This window comes from Populus nigra, chromosome 10 (assembly GCF_951802175.1).
Source record: "Populus nigra chromosome 10, ddPopNigr1.1, whole genome shotgun sequence".
Lineage (NCBI taxonomy): Eukaryota > Viridiplantae > Streptophyta > Magnoliopsida > Malpighiales > Salicaceae > Populus > Populus nigra.
Genome location: NC_084861.1, coordinates 8396019 through 8416563, shown reverse-complemented (window position 1 = coordinate 8416563; position 20545 = coordinate 8396019). Strand labels below are relative to the sequence as shown.

The 20545-nt window shown below is 34.6% G+C and overlaps 1 protein-coding gene, 1 long non-coding RNA gene and 1 pseudogene across 2 annotated transcripts; 1 reads left to right on the top strand and 2 right to left on the bottom strand.

The window, feature by feature from the left end:
* Positions 1-1772: 1772 nt before the first annotated feature.
* On the bottom strand, positions 1773-4941 carry LOC133704885 (uncharacterized). The gene is made up of 2 exons (XR_009844144.1): positions 3080-4941; positions 1773-2682 (listed from the first exon to the last, which is right to left on the bottom strand). It is a non-coding gene; the product is annotated as an uncharacterized LOC133704885 (long non-coding RNA).
* A 2498-nt stretch (positions 4942-7439) lies between these two features.
* Positions 7440-13163, bottom strand: LOC133705855 (uncharacterized). The gene is made up of 9 exons (XM_062131257.1): positions 12639-13163; positions 12452-12529; positions 11313-11996; positions 11049-11151; positions 9668-9768; positions 9372-9546; positions 8058-8228; positions 7872-7972; positions 7440-7779 (listed from the first exon to the last, which is right to left on the bottom strand). The coding sequence occupies exons 1-9, from the start codon at positions 12963-12965 to the stop codon at positions 7720-7722; spliced, it is 1800 nt and encodes a 599-aa protein (XP_061987241.1). The 5' UTR covers positions 12966-13163; the 3' UTR covers positions 7440-7719.
* Positions 13116-20173, top strand: LOC133705267 (elongator complex protein 2-like; annotated as a pseudogene).
* Positions 20174-20545: the final 372 nt, after the last annotated feature.

The window sequence follows — 20545 nt, the reverse complement described above, 5'->3', positions numbered from 1 at the left end:
ATAATAGAAATAGATATACACATTAAATTACTTGAATAAAATAAAATGAAAAAAAATATTATGCAAGGTTGCACATATTAAAAATATTATCTGAAAATATTTTTTTACACTAAAAAATAAAGCTAATCTATACAAAAAGATTAAAAAATATAGATAAATAAAAAAAATCTATTAGGCGTTTGGCTCATTTTGTTAGGACCCACGTGTTTAGATCCTTAATTTTTTTTTCATCACATCATTTGCCCCAAATGTTTTTGTAAAAAAAAAATTCAGGAGACACGTCGATTGATTTTGCTCAGATTCTGACAACTGTGGCGGCTGAAAATCATGGCTTAAGGTTTTTTTAACTCAAAAAACCTTTTTTAAATCAATTTTGACCCAAAACACATAGAAAATATCTTAAAAACTATGATAAACCTATCTGTGACATAAAAAACAAACAAATCATTCTAAAAATCAAAATCAACCCGAAATCAAAAATTTACACGAGCTCAAATCTCTTTTCTTTACAAACTTTAAAGGTAAAAAAAAATACTTAATATTAACTACCCTCATCAAATATAACTATTTGACACAAATATTGATTATTTTGATGGCCTAAATCGTTGTCAACAAAATTTCTCTCTACCACTAGAATCCGGTGACCTCTCTCTCTTAAACCAGGAACTAAAAAATAACTAAAATGAAGTTTTGTATAAAAATTAAATTGAAAAAATATCAAGGTACTGAATATGTATGATTCTTAAAGTATGAGGATTGAATTATACTTTTTGCATGAACTTTGAAACCATTACTCATTTGTGGTGTATTTTCTACTTTGATCGCCCATCTTTCAATTTTATTTGTAGTCAACAAATTCTACTCAATTGCTCTTGATTTTGGCCTAGAAAGGATGCAATCACATCAAAAAATATATATATAAAAAAAAATTGAAAAAAAAATTATAAACAATAAATCCATAGTAAAATGTAAGAGGATACACATTGTTAGCGGCTACAATGAAAAATCCATGCGTTTTAATTTCATACTTAATTGGAGTTAGAGAATGTTTGACATTACGGTTCGATCATATTTTTTTTTTAAAATAGCTTTAAATTATTTATATATATATATTTTTATAGATTGTTTTGATATTCTAATATCAAAAATAAATTTAAAAAAATAAAAAATATATTATTTTAATATATTTCTAAACAAAATACATTTTAAAAAAATATTTTTTACCACACTTTCAAATAACCAATTAACCAATCAATGGGAGGACTGTCACGTTTTTTTAGGTCAATTGCTTCTCCCTTACCGTTCTCAGATTCTGGGATTTATCATACCTTCTACCCTACAAGTGTTCATTCATATGATCGAACAGGAGAAAACTGCAAGGACATTTTTTCCCTCCCGCCCTATATCTGTAATTACATGGAACCATGGAATTATGACCACAACGATATTGACAGCCTACCTTCAAATTCCAAGCAGGAGTGGTCGGTTTTACTCGATGCATTAACATTTACCACCAGAATCTTTTGATTGGCAACTTCTAAACATAAACTACAAAATTATGAATGGTGGACATGAGTTGTTCGCAGCAAAATTCTAAAAGGAGAGATTCCGATTTCCCACCCACCCTTTTGTTTTCGAAAATTCTCAGCCTTCACATTACCGTGATGGCACATGCTTGAAACAATGAAAGATGGATGGTGATTTTTTTAAAATGCTTCATCAAACTTGCTACCCAGGATAACTACCAGAAAATGTACGAGTCCGATAAAAAATTGAGCAATACCTTGTTCAATTGAAATCTCATTGGTAAAAAGTATAGATAGAAGCAGCCAATCGGCCAAAAACTACTTGTCTGCAGACCACCTCTGCTGACTAGAAACAAAATTAAGGGCCAATTATTGGGCACTCATCCAACATGCAAAACTAAATCATAAAATCGCCAAAATGTTCAATGAGACTCCACAATTTTTCTCTGAACTATAAGATCCCTCCCATATTCATCGCAGGCATTGAATTCATTCCATTTCTTTGACCTTCAAATCACCTCATACCTTCTGCAGCACCTACACATACAACACATGAATGCAGAAGAGGTAGTCAATCTCATGAGTAAAGCAACACATACATGTTTGGGCTCAATTTTTTATCAACATCAGTGTAAAGGGAAGGCTGAATAAACTAACGGAAGAAAGTGAGTGCATGTATACACACAAGACAACAAACAACACTTTTGGTAAATATCATGGTCTTTAATCTGATTGCAACTAAATTTGGCTATGATATATAGGTTTCGAGTGGTAGCATAAGAGACCATATAATGACAAGCTAACTTCAGTTGATTAAGCAGCACGTGCCCATCATTTTTTGATTGTCACATAGTTACATGATCAAAACATAGGAAATGTGAACAATGATCAGATAGAAAGATGCATGTGCTGTTGAGATGAAATAATAGATGCTATAACATTTCAGAGCTCTCAAGTTATGATTCTATCTTCGTCAGAATTTACATGAAGATCACACAATTACAAGGGGAAAAAGGTTCTTCTTGAACTTGACTTATCTCTTCACGGATGAGAAGTATCTCACCAGGACACAGATAATTGAGATACAGAAGTGAGAATCTGTATCCTGTAATGCAACATCGTCTCGATCATCAAACTTCAAAAAGAATTCAAGAGGCTAAAATAAAATAGAAAAAGATCCCTCAATAAACAGAATCAGATGTCATTGTCAAATCATCAATCTTAGTACATTAAACAAGTTATAGACCAAGAGCTCAAGATCGAAGGAGAAGTGTAGAGAATTAGCAGAGGTTGTTTTCTTTAAAATTCGACAAAAGTAGTCCCCAAAATAAACCCTTAAGAGTACTTAAACATGCAAATTTATCAGAAACAACCAACAACAACAATAAACCTTTGCCACTTTTATTACAGAATCTATTAACTGATCACTTTTTACCATATGTACACGAGAACCTACAGCATGACCTAGAGCCAAGACACATCACCATTATGAAAAGGAAATAGTGTAGATTCTACCGTTCTTAAGGTGGAAAAATTGGGTAACAATAACTTACATGAGTTGTAGCAGCATAGCTGTTTTTAAAGAAAGACCACCACAGCACTGCTGAGCTGAAAAAGATATTTCGATTGAAATTTCCATTTTGAGAATCTCCTAGTAGAAACACTATAATTTTTCCATCTGATACCAGATCCAAACCTTTTTCGTTGAGATCTTGCACAACACATGATGTGCAGTTTTTGAGAAGAAATCCTTTCAGAACAATGTTATAACATCTTAATCAATGGACTCTGTAAGAGTGGAATATCAGGAGTCAATGTTTTGCTTCATGGATCCTTCTACTCTTACAATGGCCATTGATCAGGATGTTATGACTATGAAAGTCAGAAGCGTAACCTTGGCTGACCATTGTATTTTAACCTCATCCACTTGCCTTTGCAAAACAATATCCTTCCACCTGTCTTTGCAAATAATATCCATCCAAGCATTATAATTGTAAATATCCAACATTTATTATGGCACCAGCAATTAGATTTCATACAAAGCAGTTAAATGCCAAGTTTGAACACCAAAACATAAAAAAGCAAAATCAAGTTTCAGAGGCAGTTAATAGAGATGTTTAAAATATAAACATCATATGCCATTCCTCACAATAAATCTAATGCTAGGCGCAGGAGCATTGCAAGTTAGGGTATGAGAATTTGGAACTGGAAGATTGAACAGTAAAAATAAAAACAGGAAAGTTAGCAATACCCGATTGTTGTTAAAGGTAAAAAGCGGCCGCAGAAGCCCAAAAAAGACTTTTAGCCAGATCATCTCATCTACAAAGGTCTCTCTCATTGTTTCTCCCCAGATCATTGCAATCTGCTCCATCTTGGGTATATCGTTTTTAAACAGGAAAAAGATGCCCTCTCCATGGGCCCATGAGTTCATGACGAATCAAAACCCTAGAAGGCCCAAAAATGCTCTCAACTCTCAAGTTCACCAGCATCCCAGATCAAACATGTTTTTGTTTTACATATCAGTACCAGAGCTATATGTTATTTCACGTGGGTCCCAGAATCTAAAACTGGACAATTACCTTGTCTGCTAAAAGATGGGGTTTGTGATGGTGCTTCACTACCTCCCAGATCAAACAGGTGTCTTTTTATTTTAATCCCCAAGATGAAACAGGTGATCTTTTGTTTTAATCCCCCATATCAGGCAATAAACCCGACAATATATCAAACTCAAACTCAAAACTACTTATTAATAAAAGCATGAAACAAATTAAAACTTAATTAACCAAATCATCAAATAAGAAAAACCCAAAAATCAAACTTAACTAAAATCCCCAGATCTAGAAAGTGTCTTTTGTTTTAATCCCCAGATCAAGCAATAATCCCAACAATTTATCAAACTCAAAATCAAGACTACTTACTACTAAAAGCATGAAACAAATTAAAAGCTAATTAATCAAAGAGCCAAACAAGGAAAAACCGTGAATCAAATTAGATTGAAAGAAAATGCAAAATAAATAAATATTACCTCATACCCATATCCTACTATCTCATATACTCAAGAATTCCCATAGATTCAATCATTCGACAGACACCATTGACAAATTTCATAGAGTCCAAGAGACTGACTCTATCAAAACACACACCCAGCAAATAAGCTTAAAAAAAATCATAATTACGCGGCTAATAAAAAAGTGGGTGTTATTGCAAATCCATTAGAGGAGCTTAGATCTTCTCCAAACTTAAAAAAAAAAAAAAAGGAGAGACAGAAGATAGAAGATAGAAGATTTCTATCTACTGGGTCTCTCTCTCAAAAACTAAAAGAAAAAAAGAAAAGAAAGAGTTTTGTATGTAGTTAGACAGGGAAAGATTGTGTTTTTATTTGTGCTAGAGAGGGAAATATAAAGAGAGAAGGGGATTGCGTTATCTTCACTTCTCTGACTCTCTCTCCCGCTAAACTCTTATTATTTTTTTCAAAAAAGGGCTGATGATGTGTCATTCCCGCCTTGAAAAACAAAGTCTGATTTCCAAGCACAAATTAGGCGCCCAGCCTTCTTCTGTGTGTATATATATTTATTTATTTTTAAAAAATTATTTTTGATATTAATATATCAAAATAATTTAAAAATATCAAAAAAAATATTAACTTAAAATTAAAAAATAATTTTTTTTAAAAACAGTGCTAAAATACAAAAACAAATAAGATTTACTTGGACACTTACCCTTCAATTTTTTCATAGTTAATAGATAATATGATATAATTTTATTAGAATGCTAATTTTTTTTAATTATAATAATTAATTGATCATGAATAATCATTTAAATTCAAATTTTTGTTTTTAAAATTTTTTAAATATAATTTTATTATTTTTATTTTTTTAGCTTTTAATTATGTAATAAAATTATGAAATATCTTTTTTTATTTTAAGTAGTGATGACAGTTAAAAAAGTACTTTCAATAATATAATCAAATGCTTTCACTTATTTTAAATCCGTTAATTCTTAATAAGTTTTTCTTTTAATCATTGCTGTCTTTTATTAGAAAATTCGGTTTCTAATAAATAAATAAATAAAAACAATGCTGTTATTTTTGAAAGATTTCAAAAAATTTATGACGAGGCCTCTAACCAAAACTCACTCCTATGCAGGAGATGGCACAATGACATGACTGCTCCATCATGTAGGAATTATGATGAAGAAGGAAGTAATGATTATGGTAGAAAGGACCTTCAGAGCAGATTTTTTATTTTATTTTAAAAAATTATTTATTTAAAAATATATTAAAATAATATTATTTTTTTATTTTAAAAAATTATTTTTAATATTAATATATCCAAATGATATATAAAACATAAAAAATATTAATTTAAAATAAAAATAATAATTTTTTTAAAATACACAACCAACTAGACCTAAAAACGATGACAAAACCACGTCTTATGATGATGAATAGAGTGTTTAGTGTTGATTATTATATTTTAAAAAAAATATTTTTTATTTTTAAAATATTATTTTTAATATTAACATATTAAAATAATTTAAAAATATTAATTTAAAAAAACTAAAATAAAAAATATTTTTAAAAAAATATTTTTAAAACATAAAAATAAATAAGCGTAAACTTTCTTTAAATACTCTAATTTCTTTAAAATAACAGCATTAAAGACACGACACGGTTAGTTAAAATCAGAAGCACATCACCGGTAAAAAAACAGACACCTGGACATAAAGCTGGCAAGAGCGAGACCTCGTATATATTTCCCTCCTGGACTCCGATCTAATACTCTTTACTTGTTTTTTTATTTCAAAACAAAAAACATGTCTATTATTTTAAATATTTGTTTACTGGTGCACAGTGATGGACCAGTCCATTTTAGGTTTTTTTTTATTAATGTTCCAATCCACAACAATAAAAAACCTCAGTTTTTTTTTTGTTAGTAACAATAGTAAAATAGTTATTTTGCTATTTTAATTTATAATGTTCTATTTTAAAAATAACTTGTAAATTAAATCAAAAGTTTTTTATGAAACTGAGTTAAATTTTTTATTTAAATGTATATTCATGACTTTTTATAAATTAAAAGTAAAAAAAAAAAAAACTTAAATCAATTTGCAAGATTCATAGTAAACTGAAACTGACTTGAAGCTTTTGTCTAATGTAGATAAAAATATGCATGGATAACAACAGTTAATTATGAACCCTACTTCCAAGGGACATCATCAACGGTCCTCTCCAATTCTCATCCCTGTCATTGTAAACAGGCAGGATTTCGACCATGTCTAGAACAACCTCAACCAGACTGTCTTCCTGAAACAATGAAAGTTTAATCATGGTTCCTACTGCCTACTATGCAAACGGAAAGTCATTTAGCTACACATCCTGCATTGTCCCAATTGACAATTGACAAACTGCATTGTCCCAAAGTAGCGGAGGGGGACAGTCTCAACTCTCCAGTCTCAACAAATAAAGTTATGAAACCACTGGGAATAACTTCATGCCAGTTCCTTTGAGACAAGCTCAAGATCATCGCCTGTATGAACAGGGATATTATTTTGACGATCAAATGCAATCGAGAAATGGACAAGGATTGAATTAAAGGAAAGATGAATGCGGGAAATCATCATTCATTTTTTCAAAAAATTTTCACCAAATTATTTTTTATATATATAAATCTGACAAGGAATTCACTGACAATTCTCGCAGGAACCTCGTATACACGATAACATGCATCATGCAAGCAAAAGTGAATCCTACCATATAAATCGAAGCAAACATCAAGTGCAAGAACGTATTTGTAAAGAAATAAAGTTTGAGGACCGAAAAGTCACTGTAGAATGAATAGTGTCCAGTTTTAAGAGATGAGGCACAATAAAAGTAGGTTCTGTTTTAGTGTTTTTTTTAAAAAAAAACTGTAATTGTAATGTAATGAGCATACTTTTAACTGATTTTCCTGACCAAATAACAGGATTAATGGTCATATACACTCCATTCCTTCCCTGTGTACACCTCGTAACCAACCCCGGCAATTTCCCCCAACGCAAAAACTTCACCAAAAATATGCATGTCTACTCGGCATTTGACATGGAGCTGGGCAGGGGTTAGAATCCAAGAGGCGTATTTCAAGCCTGTAGGAAAATAATGTATGCTGCTGCTGCAACGAATAACGTGGGTAATGAAGTTTCATTTGCTGGATACTCAAGTCAAGTCACATCGACTAAGAAATTCAATTATGCAAGGATAAACTTGCTCCACCGCCTGTGAGGAGAAAAGGGGCACATTACAACACAGTACTGAAGATAAATTACCAAACAAGATATTAACCATTACTGCATTTACGAACCGCTTACCTTTCTCCCCCCCACTAAATCATAATGCGCATAATGAGGACCTCCAGGTTCTCCAAACACTTTGTAGGAGGCCAAATGTTCGGGGAAGAGTCTAACAGTTTCTGATGCATTCAAATCATCATGAGAAAGAAGCAAAAGATTGGCATCTACTGAAGACGGTTACACAAATTATCGTAGTTTACACACCTTCAACAGCTTCAGGTGGGCATATCAGATCTTGGTCCCCTGCTATGGCTAATACAGGTACATTGCTCTTATGTAGATGATCCTTGTAGAAAAATTTACCGCTCCTGTCACACAACCCACGATTCTGAAAAGCTGTAGTGAGCTGTAATATAAGTTTCGCAGGTATGGTACCTGCCAGAAATAATCAAAACATTTGTTAACAAAAGAGGACAATAAAGATGATGAAAAGGGGGAAACGAGTTAAGAACAGAGTAAGGACTTAAGATGCTCAAACAAGAGTTTCAATTTAGCAATGGAGAGTCCTCCATCCCATCCTCAAGTGTGTGTAGCGGAGGGGGACAGTCTCAACAAATAAAGTTATGAAACCACCGGGAATAACTTCATGCCAGTTCTTGTGAGACAAGCTCAAGATTATCTCCTCTATGAACGGGGATATTATTTTGATAATCAAATGCAATCAAGAAATGGACAAGAGAAAGAATGAATTAAAGTAAAGATGAATGCGTTAAATCCACAATCATTCATTGTTGAAATTTCTCTTCAATAACACTCCCTTAAATCTGTTAACACCAGTTTTTCCCTTTCTCACCCATCTTGGTCAAGCATATGCACCAGGTCAACAGCAATAAATTGATACCTTTTCCATTGAAATTATCTTAACGCAGGTAAATGATAATCTTGAACAGCATCGCACTCTTCCAGGGCCATGTCTGCATGTTTTTGTGTGTGTTTTAAATACAGTAAATGAGGTTTTCCTCATAAGAACAATACTGTTAACTTTCCTCTTTCCTTAACATCCTGCCTCAGTCTCATTTACTTACTTGAACAGATGTTTTCACAGATGAACAAATCACTCCTGCTAACTCTCTCATTTCCCATAGTTTTACACTCATCAGTCACCACTGACACCATAACCTTTTCCGTTTATCCAGGCTTGAGATCAGTTGTGCAATTATGGGACATTTCAACATGGCATAGAGTCGAGATTGCATCTATGTCCTGTATGTGTAACATATAAATTTAATTTTCTTGGGTCCATATTCCCGATGCACTTTTGCACTGTCATTATCATCAATGTACAGTGTCAACGGAAATATTTCTTGATTTCTAACAATTCCATGCTAATTCAGTAGTTGCTGTTCTGTCTGTCCCCCGTCTATTACATTAGAGAGGGCATGTCATCACCTCATATGACAGAAAGAAGCGGCATAAATCCCAATTGATTAAAAAATCTAAACAGATCAAATACAGGTTGCTCCTAAATTGAACAAATAAAAAGGTAACATTTCTGCTCAATAGGAAAACTATACTCACAAAAGTTGTTCAAGACAAGCTTTTCCAACAACTCTGGATGCATCATGTCCCGTGCCGATATGAAATCATTAAGCCAAGACAAGACATAAGGAGGGCGAGTTGAGAGAGGATATGCTGCTGACAGCATTGCTCCCAAAGGAACAACAGGTACATTAAGAGCCTGAGCAGGGTCTGCCTATATGACAATAGTCCCATTATTAGTATCTCAAACAAAGCTATTCCTCACAAAATTAACGAGTAGGCATCTGATCCAGACAAATAAAGAGATGATGTGCAGAATTTTGTTGTCAACTTACAAGGGGCAAAAGCAATTTGAGTCTTGAATTTGAAGGTGTGTAGTCAAGTGATGATGCCAGAGTAACAATGGCAGCCAATCCAGAATCTCTTCCATCCCAGCCTTGAATATGATAAACCAAACATAAAAATGATTAGTGACATTATGATACGTCTATTTCCTTTTGTAATTATCATCAGAAAATGAAAGGAAAAAAAAAAATCCTACGAGAATGGAAAGAAGACAACGTTCAAATTCTATTCCAGGTTGGTGAAACTTGCAATAAAGGCATGCTATCAATAGATAAACTAATTAAGCACATGTTTATATAAGTAATCATTACTCAACGAGAGCATGGGAAACACTAGAAACATATTTAGAACATAAGAGGTTTCGGACACTCCCATATGCTACTGTTCTCCAGACTACAGCCTAGTCTGACAAATGTCGCTAAAGACATGGGCAGAACATTCTAAATTATCCATGTTAAACATGCAATGTCAATGGTTTTACCTTCACAGCAACTCCAGAGTTCAAAAAAGAGAAAGAACTGCCTTGAATTCTTTAATTAATCTTACTCTTATGTGGACCCAACACAAGTCTTGAAGTAAAGGAAGAAAATTAATATGCAAATATCAGTGCCATACTACAAGTGTTCATTGGGTCCTCGTGTTCAAATGTAACATCTACTGATGTAAATTATTTATGGACATAAACTCATAACAATCAGGCATTTGTAAATGCTGTGTGAAGCATCCAAAAGCTGGCATGAAACATTCAGCAAGGTTTTTTCTTTTTCTTTTCTTGTTTTCTTCCATTGTATATTTCTTTGGTGACTTAATGCAACTAAAACTGGTGGCAAGTGGACTCAGGCTTCCTGGAAGTCAGTGATCATCTCTAAACGAGCTAGCATTCAATTGTTTAAAATTTAGAAGCAAGATTAATGCCTACTAGAAAAGGAAAAGAATAGAAACTGCAGAATTGCTCAAATATATATCATGAGAAGCAAATGATACTGCTAGAGACAGGAAAACACAATAATACTATATTCTGATCCATGATATCTGCTGTCTCCAGGGTAGAAGGTTTTAGGAAGTACTTGAAAAACACAATAATACATTGAACATTTGTAAACACTACTTGCACATTGACACTTCAGATGAGCAGAAAGAACTTTTATTGATTGTAGGACATAAAAAGGTTATAAACTTAAAGCTTGAGGAAAATGACTAAACCCAGATTCCAACATATTAAGGGGACCTGCATGAACTATAAAGAATATTTTTACATGCTGGAAAAGCACATCTACTAAACCCAACAGAGGGGAAACAAGCATGCTATGTCTATTGTGAGAAGGTGAGTTTACAATTATATGATGCACATAGCAAGTGATGGTATCTTACCACATCGAGACAGCATTGCATAGAGCAAGATGCCTCCCATGGAGTGTCCAATAGCAAGCAATTTACCATCCTTTGGCTTGGTTTGGGCCCTTATATACTCCATCTTCAAGGATAAAGGTGAAGCTTATAAACATATGAAGAATATCCAAGAACTATTCCTACCCAAACTTCAATGATCATAGCAATAATATTGTGATTGAAAAAGTTAACTGCAGAGAAAGAATAGTGCATATAGTGTCTCAGCAAGATAAAATGTCACCTCACCGCAGAAGGAACATCCTCTTCCAGGTAATTATCAAAGTCCCAGTCATACTTCACAATCAAGTCAAGTTGTTTCTGGAAATCTTCAATGATTGATGAAAGACGCTCCTGCAAGTCAAACAACTGCGGTGAAACAGATTTTTGACCTTCCTCGATGACATTAACAAGCCCTTGACTCAGATCCCTGAATTGACCAGCAATAGCTGAGTTTTGTCTTGCTTCCAACAAGCTCAAAAGCTTTCCCCTTATTTCATTCATTCGTTCCGATAATTGAGAATCTACTAAGAGTTTTGATATCTGATCGACCAACTCTGCAAACATAATCTTCAACTCACTTTCACTGAGAAAGCCAGAGAGTCTTTCGGACAAACGCATAAAGATTTCTGTCAACTTTGTCACCAATTTTGACTCATCCCACACGGATACAATCCCAGCTAGATGTGAGTCCTCTTCGACAAAAGAAACCCTAGAATCTGACGGGGGACTGCGAACATTACTTGGCTGCTGGTCCACAGACAGAGTTCCATTAGTCACACTCTTAGCTACAGCTTCCATCTCCTCAGAAACTTCATGGGCAGACTGATGAATATCTTTAGGAGTTGATCCCTGTATGCTCAAACCAGCACCCCGAACCTCAAGAATCCATGTTTCAAATCCCTGGCCAGACATGTACCGTGCAAACGAAGACTGCAACCATATAACAAGCATCAGTTAGAGGGCAAAGTGTAAAGTGTTGCACAGCCAGAGAAAATACGCAGAATTGATTTTAAGATCCCCCGTGCTACAAAGGAGGACAGAACAAAATAATCATTCAGCATTTATTGGAACAGGAAACTCAAACTCAAGCTTAAAAGTTAAAATCTGATTTCACTGTATCAAGTATTTTGAAGCAGTAAAAAATTAAGCTAAACTTGAGAGAATTGGAGATATTTGGGAATGTCATTCATAACTAGAACCAACCAGACATTTTCTGATAAACTTCACATGACACACAACGTATATTACGAACCAAGAGTATGTCACGCCGTGCCTCGCCTTCCTAGATAATGTTTTGCCTAAAAAATCAAGTAATTACTGCAAGTAATTCACATGTATCTTGCTTGAAATGGCATTAAACATGACTTGCAAAGAAAGAGTATTACCCCAGGTGAGAGATCGTAACCAACGGCATTAGTCCCAACTCCAGACAATAGCAATAGCGGATGATTCCTTGGAGGCGCCTGTAATCAAATAACAAAAAAAAAAAAAAAAACTTAGAAAATAAATTATGATTAAGAAAAAAGATTTTAAATGAACTAGAGCATAGAATGTAGAGTGAGTTGGGCCGACCTGAGGAGAAGGATGGTAGCGCCAAAGAGCAAGACGCCAATCAGAATTGGACACGGAGACGTAGTGGAGCTCGTCGGCGGTACAAATCGGAGGCTTGTCTGGAACCTTGACGACAGGTTCAGTTGACTCGGTGGAGAAAGCTCTCACTCGAAACGACTCGGGAGTTGAAATCCTATAGTGCGAGGATATTAGAGGTCGTGGAGAAAAAGACCAACGCGCAGAGGAAGAGGTGGCGCGTGAGAGGATGAGACTGGGATTGGAGATGATGATATTGGTTGCGTGGAGAGCAGAACGAATATCCGATTGGATAGTTGATGTTGTTGCCATTTTTTCGGGTGTCTTTGTGTGTCTTGTCTTTGATTTTTAAGAAAGAAAAGAACAGCTGTTGGAGCTGGTTATGTTGGTTTTGATTGGTGGCGGTAGTTGCTTTGCTTTTTCCGGGTGTAGAGAGAGCAAAAAACGAGGAAAGAAAATGCGATGCGGTGGGGATGGGATGGGCCGGTGGGTTTTTTATTTCTTCGTCCTTTCTGCGTCTTCTCTCGATGGATCTCGTTCGTTTGTTTTTCCCCAATTTTGACTTTTGGTGGGGACAAAATAGGTCGATGTGGCACAAGAAGCTTACGAATCCCATGACGTGTACCGCTCTGCAAACTTACACAAGATAAGATTCCTCTTTTCCGAATCCCATACAAGCTATAGAAAAGTTTTTACAAGAAAGAATTAACTGTGCGTTTTACCCTACCACTCTACTCTAGTTGTTTCATTTCATGGATTGTGTTCCTCTGTAACAAATTTTATGGATTTTGCCTTGTTTTTTTTTTTTTAAATACACAAAAAAAATACATTATTTTTTTTAAAAAAAACTGAAGCTAAAAAAAAATAAATCAAAACTTCATGTTAAACGTAATACTTCTTATGAGAAAAACTGGAAAAAATATTTTTTTAACTTTTCAAATACATGATAAATTTGAAAAGCTCATTTTAAAAGTTATACAAAGTTTTTTTTTATAAGTTTTTCACTATTTTACCCTTGTTTCTTACTTTTATATAAACTCTAATACACACCTAACTAATTCAATATACAACTCTGCTCTTCTTCTATACATAGTTACTAAGGCAATTATTTTAATTCGGTCCTTCATACATACATACATACATATCTAGTGTGATCCAACACAACGTTTTCAGTGGAGGCAAGTGTTACAGTTGCCCACAATCACACAAGAAGGGGGTTACATGCATAGTTGGAATTATTATTTCTGAAACAGATTCAATCTTTGCATCTACTTCTTCTGATAGTACAGTTTATGTGTGGGAACTGGTCCTCCCTTCTACTGCTGGTAGTAAGCAAGTAAAAATTGTCGACTATGTCATTCTCATCAACATCAAAATATAAAGCTAAACAATGTTTAGTGTTTGTTCATGACATTGTTATAAAACAGACCAAAAGCTACCATAAAGCTGACATCTGATGGAGATTATTTTGTCGACTATCTTAAGTTGATCAATGCATGTTTTCCATCTAAAATTTTGTTTGAATATTTTTTTTTTGTATAGAAATGGTTATTGTAATCAGTCTACAGGTTTTGCTTGCATTTTGACATCTTTAATGTTGATTGAATTCAGTAACACTTGCTTGTGTGAACTGTTTTTGTCTGCATCTATATTCTGTACAGATAATGGCTTCTGTGCAACACTTAATCCATACCAGCCTCTTTTTTTGTCATCTTTGATGAAGCATTGCACTAATTGCTCTTGATAATGATTAAAGCTTTGTTTGTTTGTTTCAGGTGAAAGTAAATTGTCATGTCAGGAGACCCTATCTGTTGGTTCTAAGCCTATGGTGGCTCTTTCGCTGGCAGAATTGAATGGAAATTCTGGGCGCATAGGGTCCTTGCTATGGGAGGACTGGATAACATGATTCATCTTTACTGCGGGGAGAGGACAGAAGGGTTTCCAACTCTAAATTTCTAAACCTACCTATTTTCCAGCACAAAATCTTTTCTGTGCATTAGAAACATACAGTTTCTTTTCTTATATATCTATAGTATGTCCATGCTTGCAATTTGAAAGCACATACAGATTGGATCAGGAGTTTGCACTTCTCATTAATTACCCATATGTATGAATGATGAAGCAAACAGAGCATTCTGCTTGTAAGCTCGTCTTAGGACAATAAAGGCATACGCATATGGAAGATGACCCTTAGGGCTTCACTGACCAACAGCGAGGGTACATATAGGAAAGAGGAAATAAGCCTGGCATCTTATATCAAGGGTCCTTAACATGTTGCTGGCTCTTTCTCATTTTTTTATTTTTATTTTTTTATGTCACGACACTTTGATGCCATCCATGATTGAGCAGTCATTTCAAAGAGCAAAATCACAAGGGAAAATGCCCACTAACTCGAGTCACCGGCGATTGTATATTTGTGTGTGAATGTAGACTTATATGTGAGTTTAGTTGTACAGTGATTCCCAAGAAATCATCTATTCTAGTATTGCTTTAGTCCAATCACTTTTAACTTTAAAATTCCTATGGGATCCAGTGTTTTAGGCTCTTGGGACTAGCAGCTATGTCAAATCCAAGCGAGTGCTAGCTATTTCTCACGTAGATATCTTTAGAATCTCTCGAAATTGGACATGAAGATTGGGTGTATTCAGTGGAGTGACAGCTTCCTTCAACTGCATCTGTAGAAGGGACTACCTCCCATCAGCTTCAATGGACAAGACAATGATAATCTGGCAACCTGAAAGGAAAAGTGGTATCTGGATGAATGCGGTCACTGTTGGGGAGTTTAAGTTATTCTGCTCTGGGATTTTATGGGGGCACTGGAGCCCAGATGGAAATGCGATTCCAGCACATGGATATGGCGGGGCTTTCCATCTGTGGAAAAATGTTGGTGTTGATGTGGATAATTGGCAACTGCAGAAAGTTCCATCTGGGCACTTTGCTGCAGTGACGGATATTGCATGGGTGAGGTCTGGTGAATACATGTTAGCAGTTGGGTCATGACCATGTTATGTTTTATTCATCACATAGGAACTGTTTCATGCATGATGTATTTTTCCTCATTGTAAGTCCGCAAAAGTTCTTCGAGTTGATTATAACTGGGTAAATGGATCTCATATATACAAAGTGGAAAATTAATCAGGTAACATTCAGAATACACCATTTGATGAACAAATAGAATCTTGAAACTGACATAAATACGAAAAGTCTCTCAAGTAGAGGCATCACATTAATTTAATATCAGAGTGATTTGTAAATACGTTTTATCTCATGACTCCTTGCTGTTGTTTAAAGCTATTTTAATTTTGAAAATATATGAAATATTATTTTTTATTTTCTAAAATTTATTTTTAATATTAATATCAAAACAGTCGTAAAAATATAAAAAATTTAATTTAAAATAAAAAAATAAAAATGTTCAAAAGCGTTATTTCTCAACACTCTCAATCACATCCTGGGTATAGATACCGTTTGTTTACGCGGCTGCAGCTACATTATAATTAAAACACAGATCCTGCACGTTTGGTTACGAAAAAAATGGATGTTACTATTCATGGGCCCCATTTTTTATTGCGTTTGGAATGTAGGGTCGCACGAAGCAACTTCCCACTGCTTTTGTTTCAACTGTGTTACAACACAATAAACAATGGCGCGCCTTGCAGAAGCACAACGAAAGGATTCCCAACTCTTCCCCTTCCCCTTTTTCTTCTTCTTCTTCTTCTTCTTTTTCTTCTGCACCATGTCCACTGTTCTGCAACGTGAACAGTGGAGACTCCACTGTTCACTTTTAAGAACAGTGGAGACATGGTCTTCCCCTTCTCCTCCTCCTCCTCCTTCTTCTTCTGCACCATGTTTCCACTGTTCTGCAACGTGAACAGTGGAGACTCCACTGTTCACGTTGAAGAACAGTGGAGACATGGTCTTCCCCTCCTCCTCCTTCTTCTTCTTCTTCTGCACCACATGTCCACTGTTCTGCAACGTGAATAGTGGAGACTCCACTGTTCACACTGAAAAACAGTGGAGACATAGTCTTCCCCTTCCCCTTCCCCTTTCCCTTCTCCTTCTTCTTCTGCACCATGTCTCCACTGTTCTGCTACATGAACAGTGGACAACAGCTAATTGTTAATGGGCCAGACCAAGTCCAGCCTAAACCAAAATGCATTGAATCGGGTGTGACCTAGTAAAATAAAAAAAATCTGGAAAAATTTATCAGATATTGTGTTTTATTTGAAAAACTCATGTTTAACATGATTCAATGACACTACATAATTACATTTGAAGGACATCTTATGATGGCATAGCATTTGCAGAATTTGATCGCAATCCCAATTTTATTCCTGATAATATTTTACATGATGTTGTTGCACGCTCAGAAAATCATGGAAACTGTATTACTTGTTAAATAGATTTCATGCGTGATGAAATTGAACATAATTTAATGCAACAATAAAAAATACTTTATATAAAGTATTGTTTATTTTATGATGTAATAGCTAACATTAGTTAAATAGCTAATATTTCAATTAAAAACCATCAATATTAATATATGTCATTTTTAATTATTTCATAACCTTAATTTGAAAAGCATTTTTTAACCAAACACTTTAAACTATTTTTTGTTCAACCTCAATTCCAACCACAGTTTTAACCAAACATATATTTTTTCAAACCACAGCCACAACTACAACAGTTAACCATAATATCAAACACATTAGTATACACTAGAGAGTAGATGTAACGATATGAATAGTGCCTCTACATAATGGTGCATTAAAAGCAGGGGTATACTTCGGTTTTTGTCCAAAAACAAATTATAAGCAAAAAGTACCAGAAGAAAATTCATGCCACCTTCGGTTTTATCTTGTCAACTTATTGCCTGTGGATTTAAGAAGGAGAAATCATTTTATCCTTTTGAAGTTGTTGTTAAACAAAAGAAACAAAATAGTTATGGGAGGAGCTTAGAAGAACCATCCTTGAAGACATTCATGTTGTCAATTTCCTGCAAGTGTTATCTTGTATCATTGCGTACGTAGTACTAAAAAAATGATATTGTGATTACCATACATCAGAATTTTGCATGTCACTTTGACAAATCATCATCTCAGACAACTCATATTTTTGCTCTATGGAAAAGCAATGCTTCTCTCGTGGATAAGGAATCTTGGCATGAAATTGCTCGCCCTGAAATCCATGGTCATGACATCAATTGTGTGTGGCCATCATCCAAGGAAAGGGAAGCCATTGTTTCTTTGGCGGAGCTGATGAGAAAGTTGCCAGTGTGTTTAATCTTTTTAGAAGACACTGAATCGTTTCTTCATCGAAAAAACAAAAGGGGAGGACTGGCTTCAAATTAATTCTTCCTTGGAGGACCTAGCTTTGTTGGAACCATAATTAGATAAAGGCTCTTCGTTTATAGTAATTAAAACAAAAAAGTTAATGGCACGTCAGTTTTTTTAAACTGATGATGTTTTCCTATTTGTTTTTCATAAGAGAAGATTTATTGTAACTAGCAGCAAGTGCAAGTTTCCAAAACTAAAAGCATTTAACTGATGTTTTGGCTGCGCAGCGCTGTGCAGGAGATCCCAGAAAGGAATGGGAATGATGGTCTCAACACCCTCGAAAGCATTCCTGATGCAGTTCCAGTTATGTTCACAGAACCTCCTAATTATGAAGATCAACTGGCATACCATACGTTATGGTCAGAGTCGCAAAAACTTTACGGTCATGGAAATGAGATTTTTTCCTTGATCAGCTGCGATCGTGAGGGGAAGCTTGTCGCTTCCCCGTGTAAATTTCTTGTTAGATATATTATGTTTTTCAGGCCCGGTCTTGCGTCCCCACCATGCATCCAATAGAGACATGTTGGGATATTATGGCCATTGGCTTCCATAGTAGCATTTATATGGAAGTAATTTGGTCTCATTTTCACTGCTGTTGCGGTCAAATGGGAAACAGTTACATTTCATAGACAACTTATAATTTGGGAGACCATAGAAATTTGAAGGAAGAAAATATTTTTATCTAAAGTTGAAGTGATTCAGTAGTGATCAATCGGGAGGGCTGCACATTCGAATACATCAAAAAATTTATTTTAAACTGGAGATATATATTATACACACAAACTTGTATAAGTTACTAGCTGTGGCACTCTTTGCAACTTGCACAAGTGATGAGTGGCATTCTTTCCAATACATGCATGGATTTTCTATGATTACTCTAATTTTTTCCCCCCTGCAAACATGCAGGATGGTTTTGGTGGTTGTAAATCTTTTGTTAGATATATTGTGTTTTACAGGCCAGGTCTGCAATGGTAGCAGAAATATGGCTATGGCAAGTGGGTTCCTGGAGGCTAGAAGGCAGTTGGTCGTTTGCAGTCACGTAGCTTAACAGTGACACGAATGGAATACTCTCGTGATGACATTATGCTTTTGGCCGTGTCAAGAGATATGGGCTGTTCTCCGTTTTTACAATCAAAAGAACAGGTACACCTTCTCATGCATTTATTTGCTGGTCCTTAAAGCCATGCATTTCCAATTGGCACGTTGTTTGTGTGAAGCACATCGAAGAATTTCATCTTCTTGATAAGAACAAAAGGAAATTGATAAATAAATAAATGGGGATCCATCATAATGGATAGTTGATTGATGTATTCTGTTTTGCTGGATTGGTTTGGATGCACTTGGACTGGTGAGCGTACAGTAAAAGAGGATCTACTACCATTTCTAGTAGAACTTATCTCTAAAATATCCTACACAAGATATCTAAAGTGAATAGTGGAGCTGCAATTTGGTGAACTGTTGTATTCTTTTATTGGGTTTATCTTTTTAGTTTCATAATTAGATGGTGAAATATTAATTCCAGGACTTATACACCATCACTAACTTCAGGGTAAAGCATGTTTTATATGGAAATTTGTATTTCTCGTTGTGTGATTAGCAGAGAGTTGCTTGAAAGTGTAATATTTGTTATAGTTTTTTTTTTTTTTTCCTGTTGAAGTTTTCTGGATGAAGGTTGCCAGAAATATAGCTTTAGGCTCGTCCAGAATAGTATTGATTTTAGTGATTTGCTATGAAAAAATTAATTTAAAAAAAAATAATTAATTTTTTAAAAAGACATAGCCACACTGTAAAAACAAATTCCCTTTTTAAATATGTGTTTGGTTCTCACTTGAAATACATAAAAATAAATTTATATTTTTTATATATTTGATATTATGACATCAAAATTATTAAATAATACTAAAAAAATATATTTAATATTTTTTCATATCAAATACAATTTTAAAATATATCCCAACACAATTTTAAACACAAAAATAAATTATATTTAAAAATATATTTGTTTTCTCGTTTAAAATACGTTTTAGAAAAAAAAAATTATTTTAAAATTTTTAATTTATTTATCTCAATTTAATTTTTTATAATTTTACATTATTTTAATATAGTGATATCAATCTTCTTTGTGGTCCCTTTGTAGGCTGCTACTTGTACCATGCAGTTTCGAAAGTTCATTCCATGAACTGACCTTTGAGAAGACAGGCAGCCATTGACTGAGAGTCTGAGACAGAGGTGAAAGCCCTCACCTCACTTGCCAATGTGAAAAGCTCCTACGATCTGTTTTATATGCTTAAACATGCAAGAAAAACAAAGGATATCTCTCTAATCTCCTCGCTTTCCAGCATGACATGAGAATTTTAGGCGCAGCATTTTTCTTCATAGCTTTCTCAGCAAGCACGCCTGGGGTTGGATATGACCCGGTCAGGTCTTTAAACATTGAATGCTAGATTGTCAAAGATCCCCATCTATTAATTAGCCGCCAAATCCCTCTTAAAAGATGCTTAGCCACTAGAAATAATTTGTCATTCTGATCAAGGGCTCAACACTCACGCCAGTGAC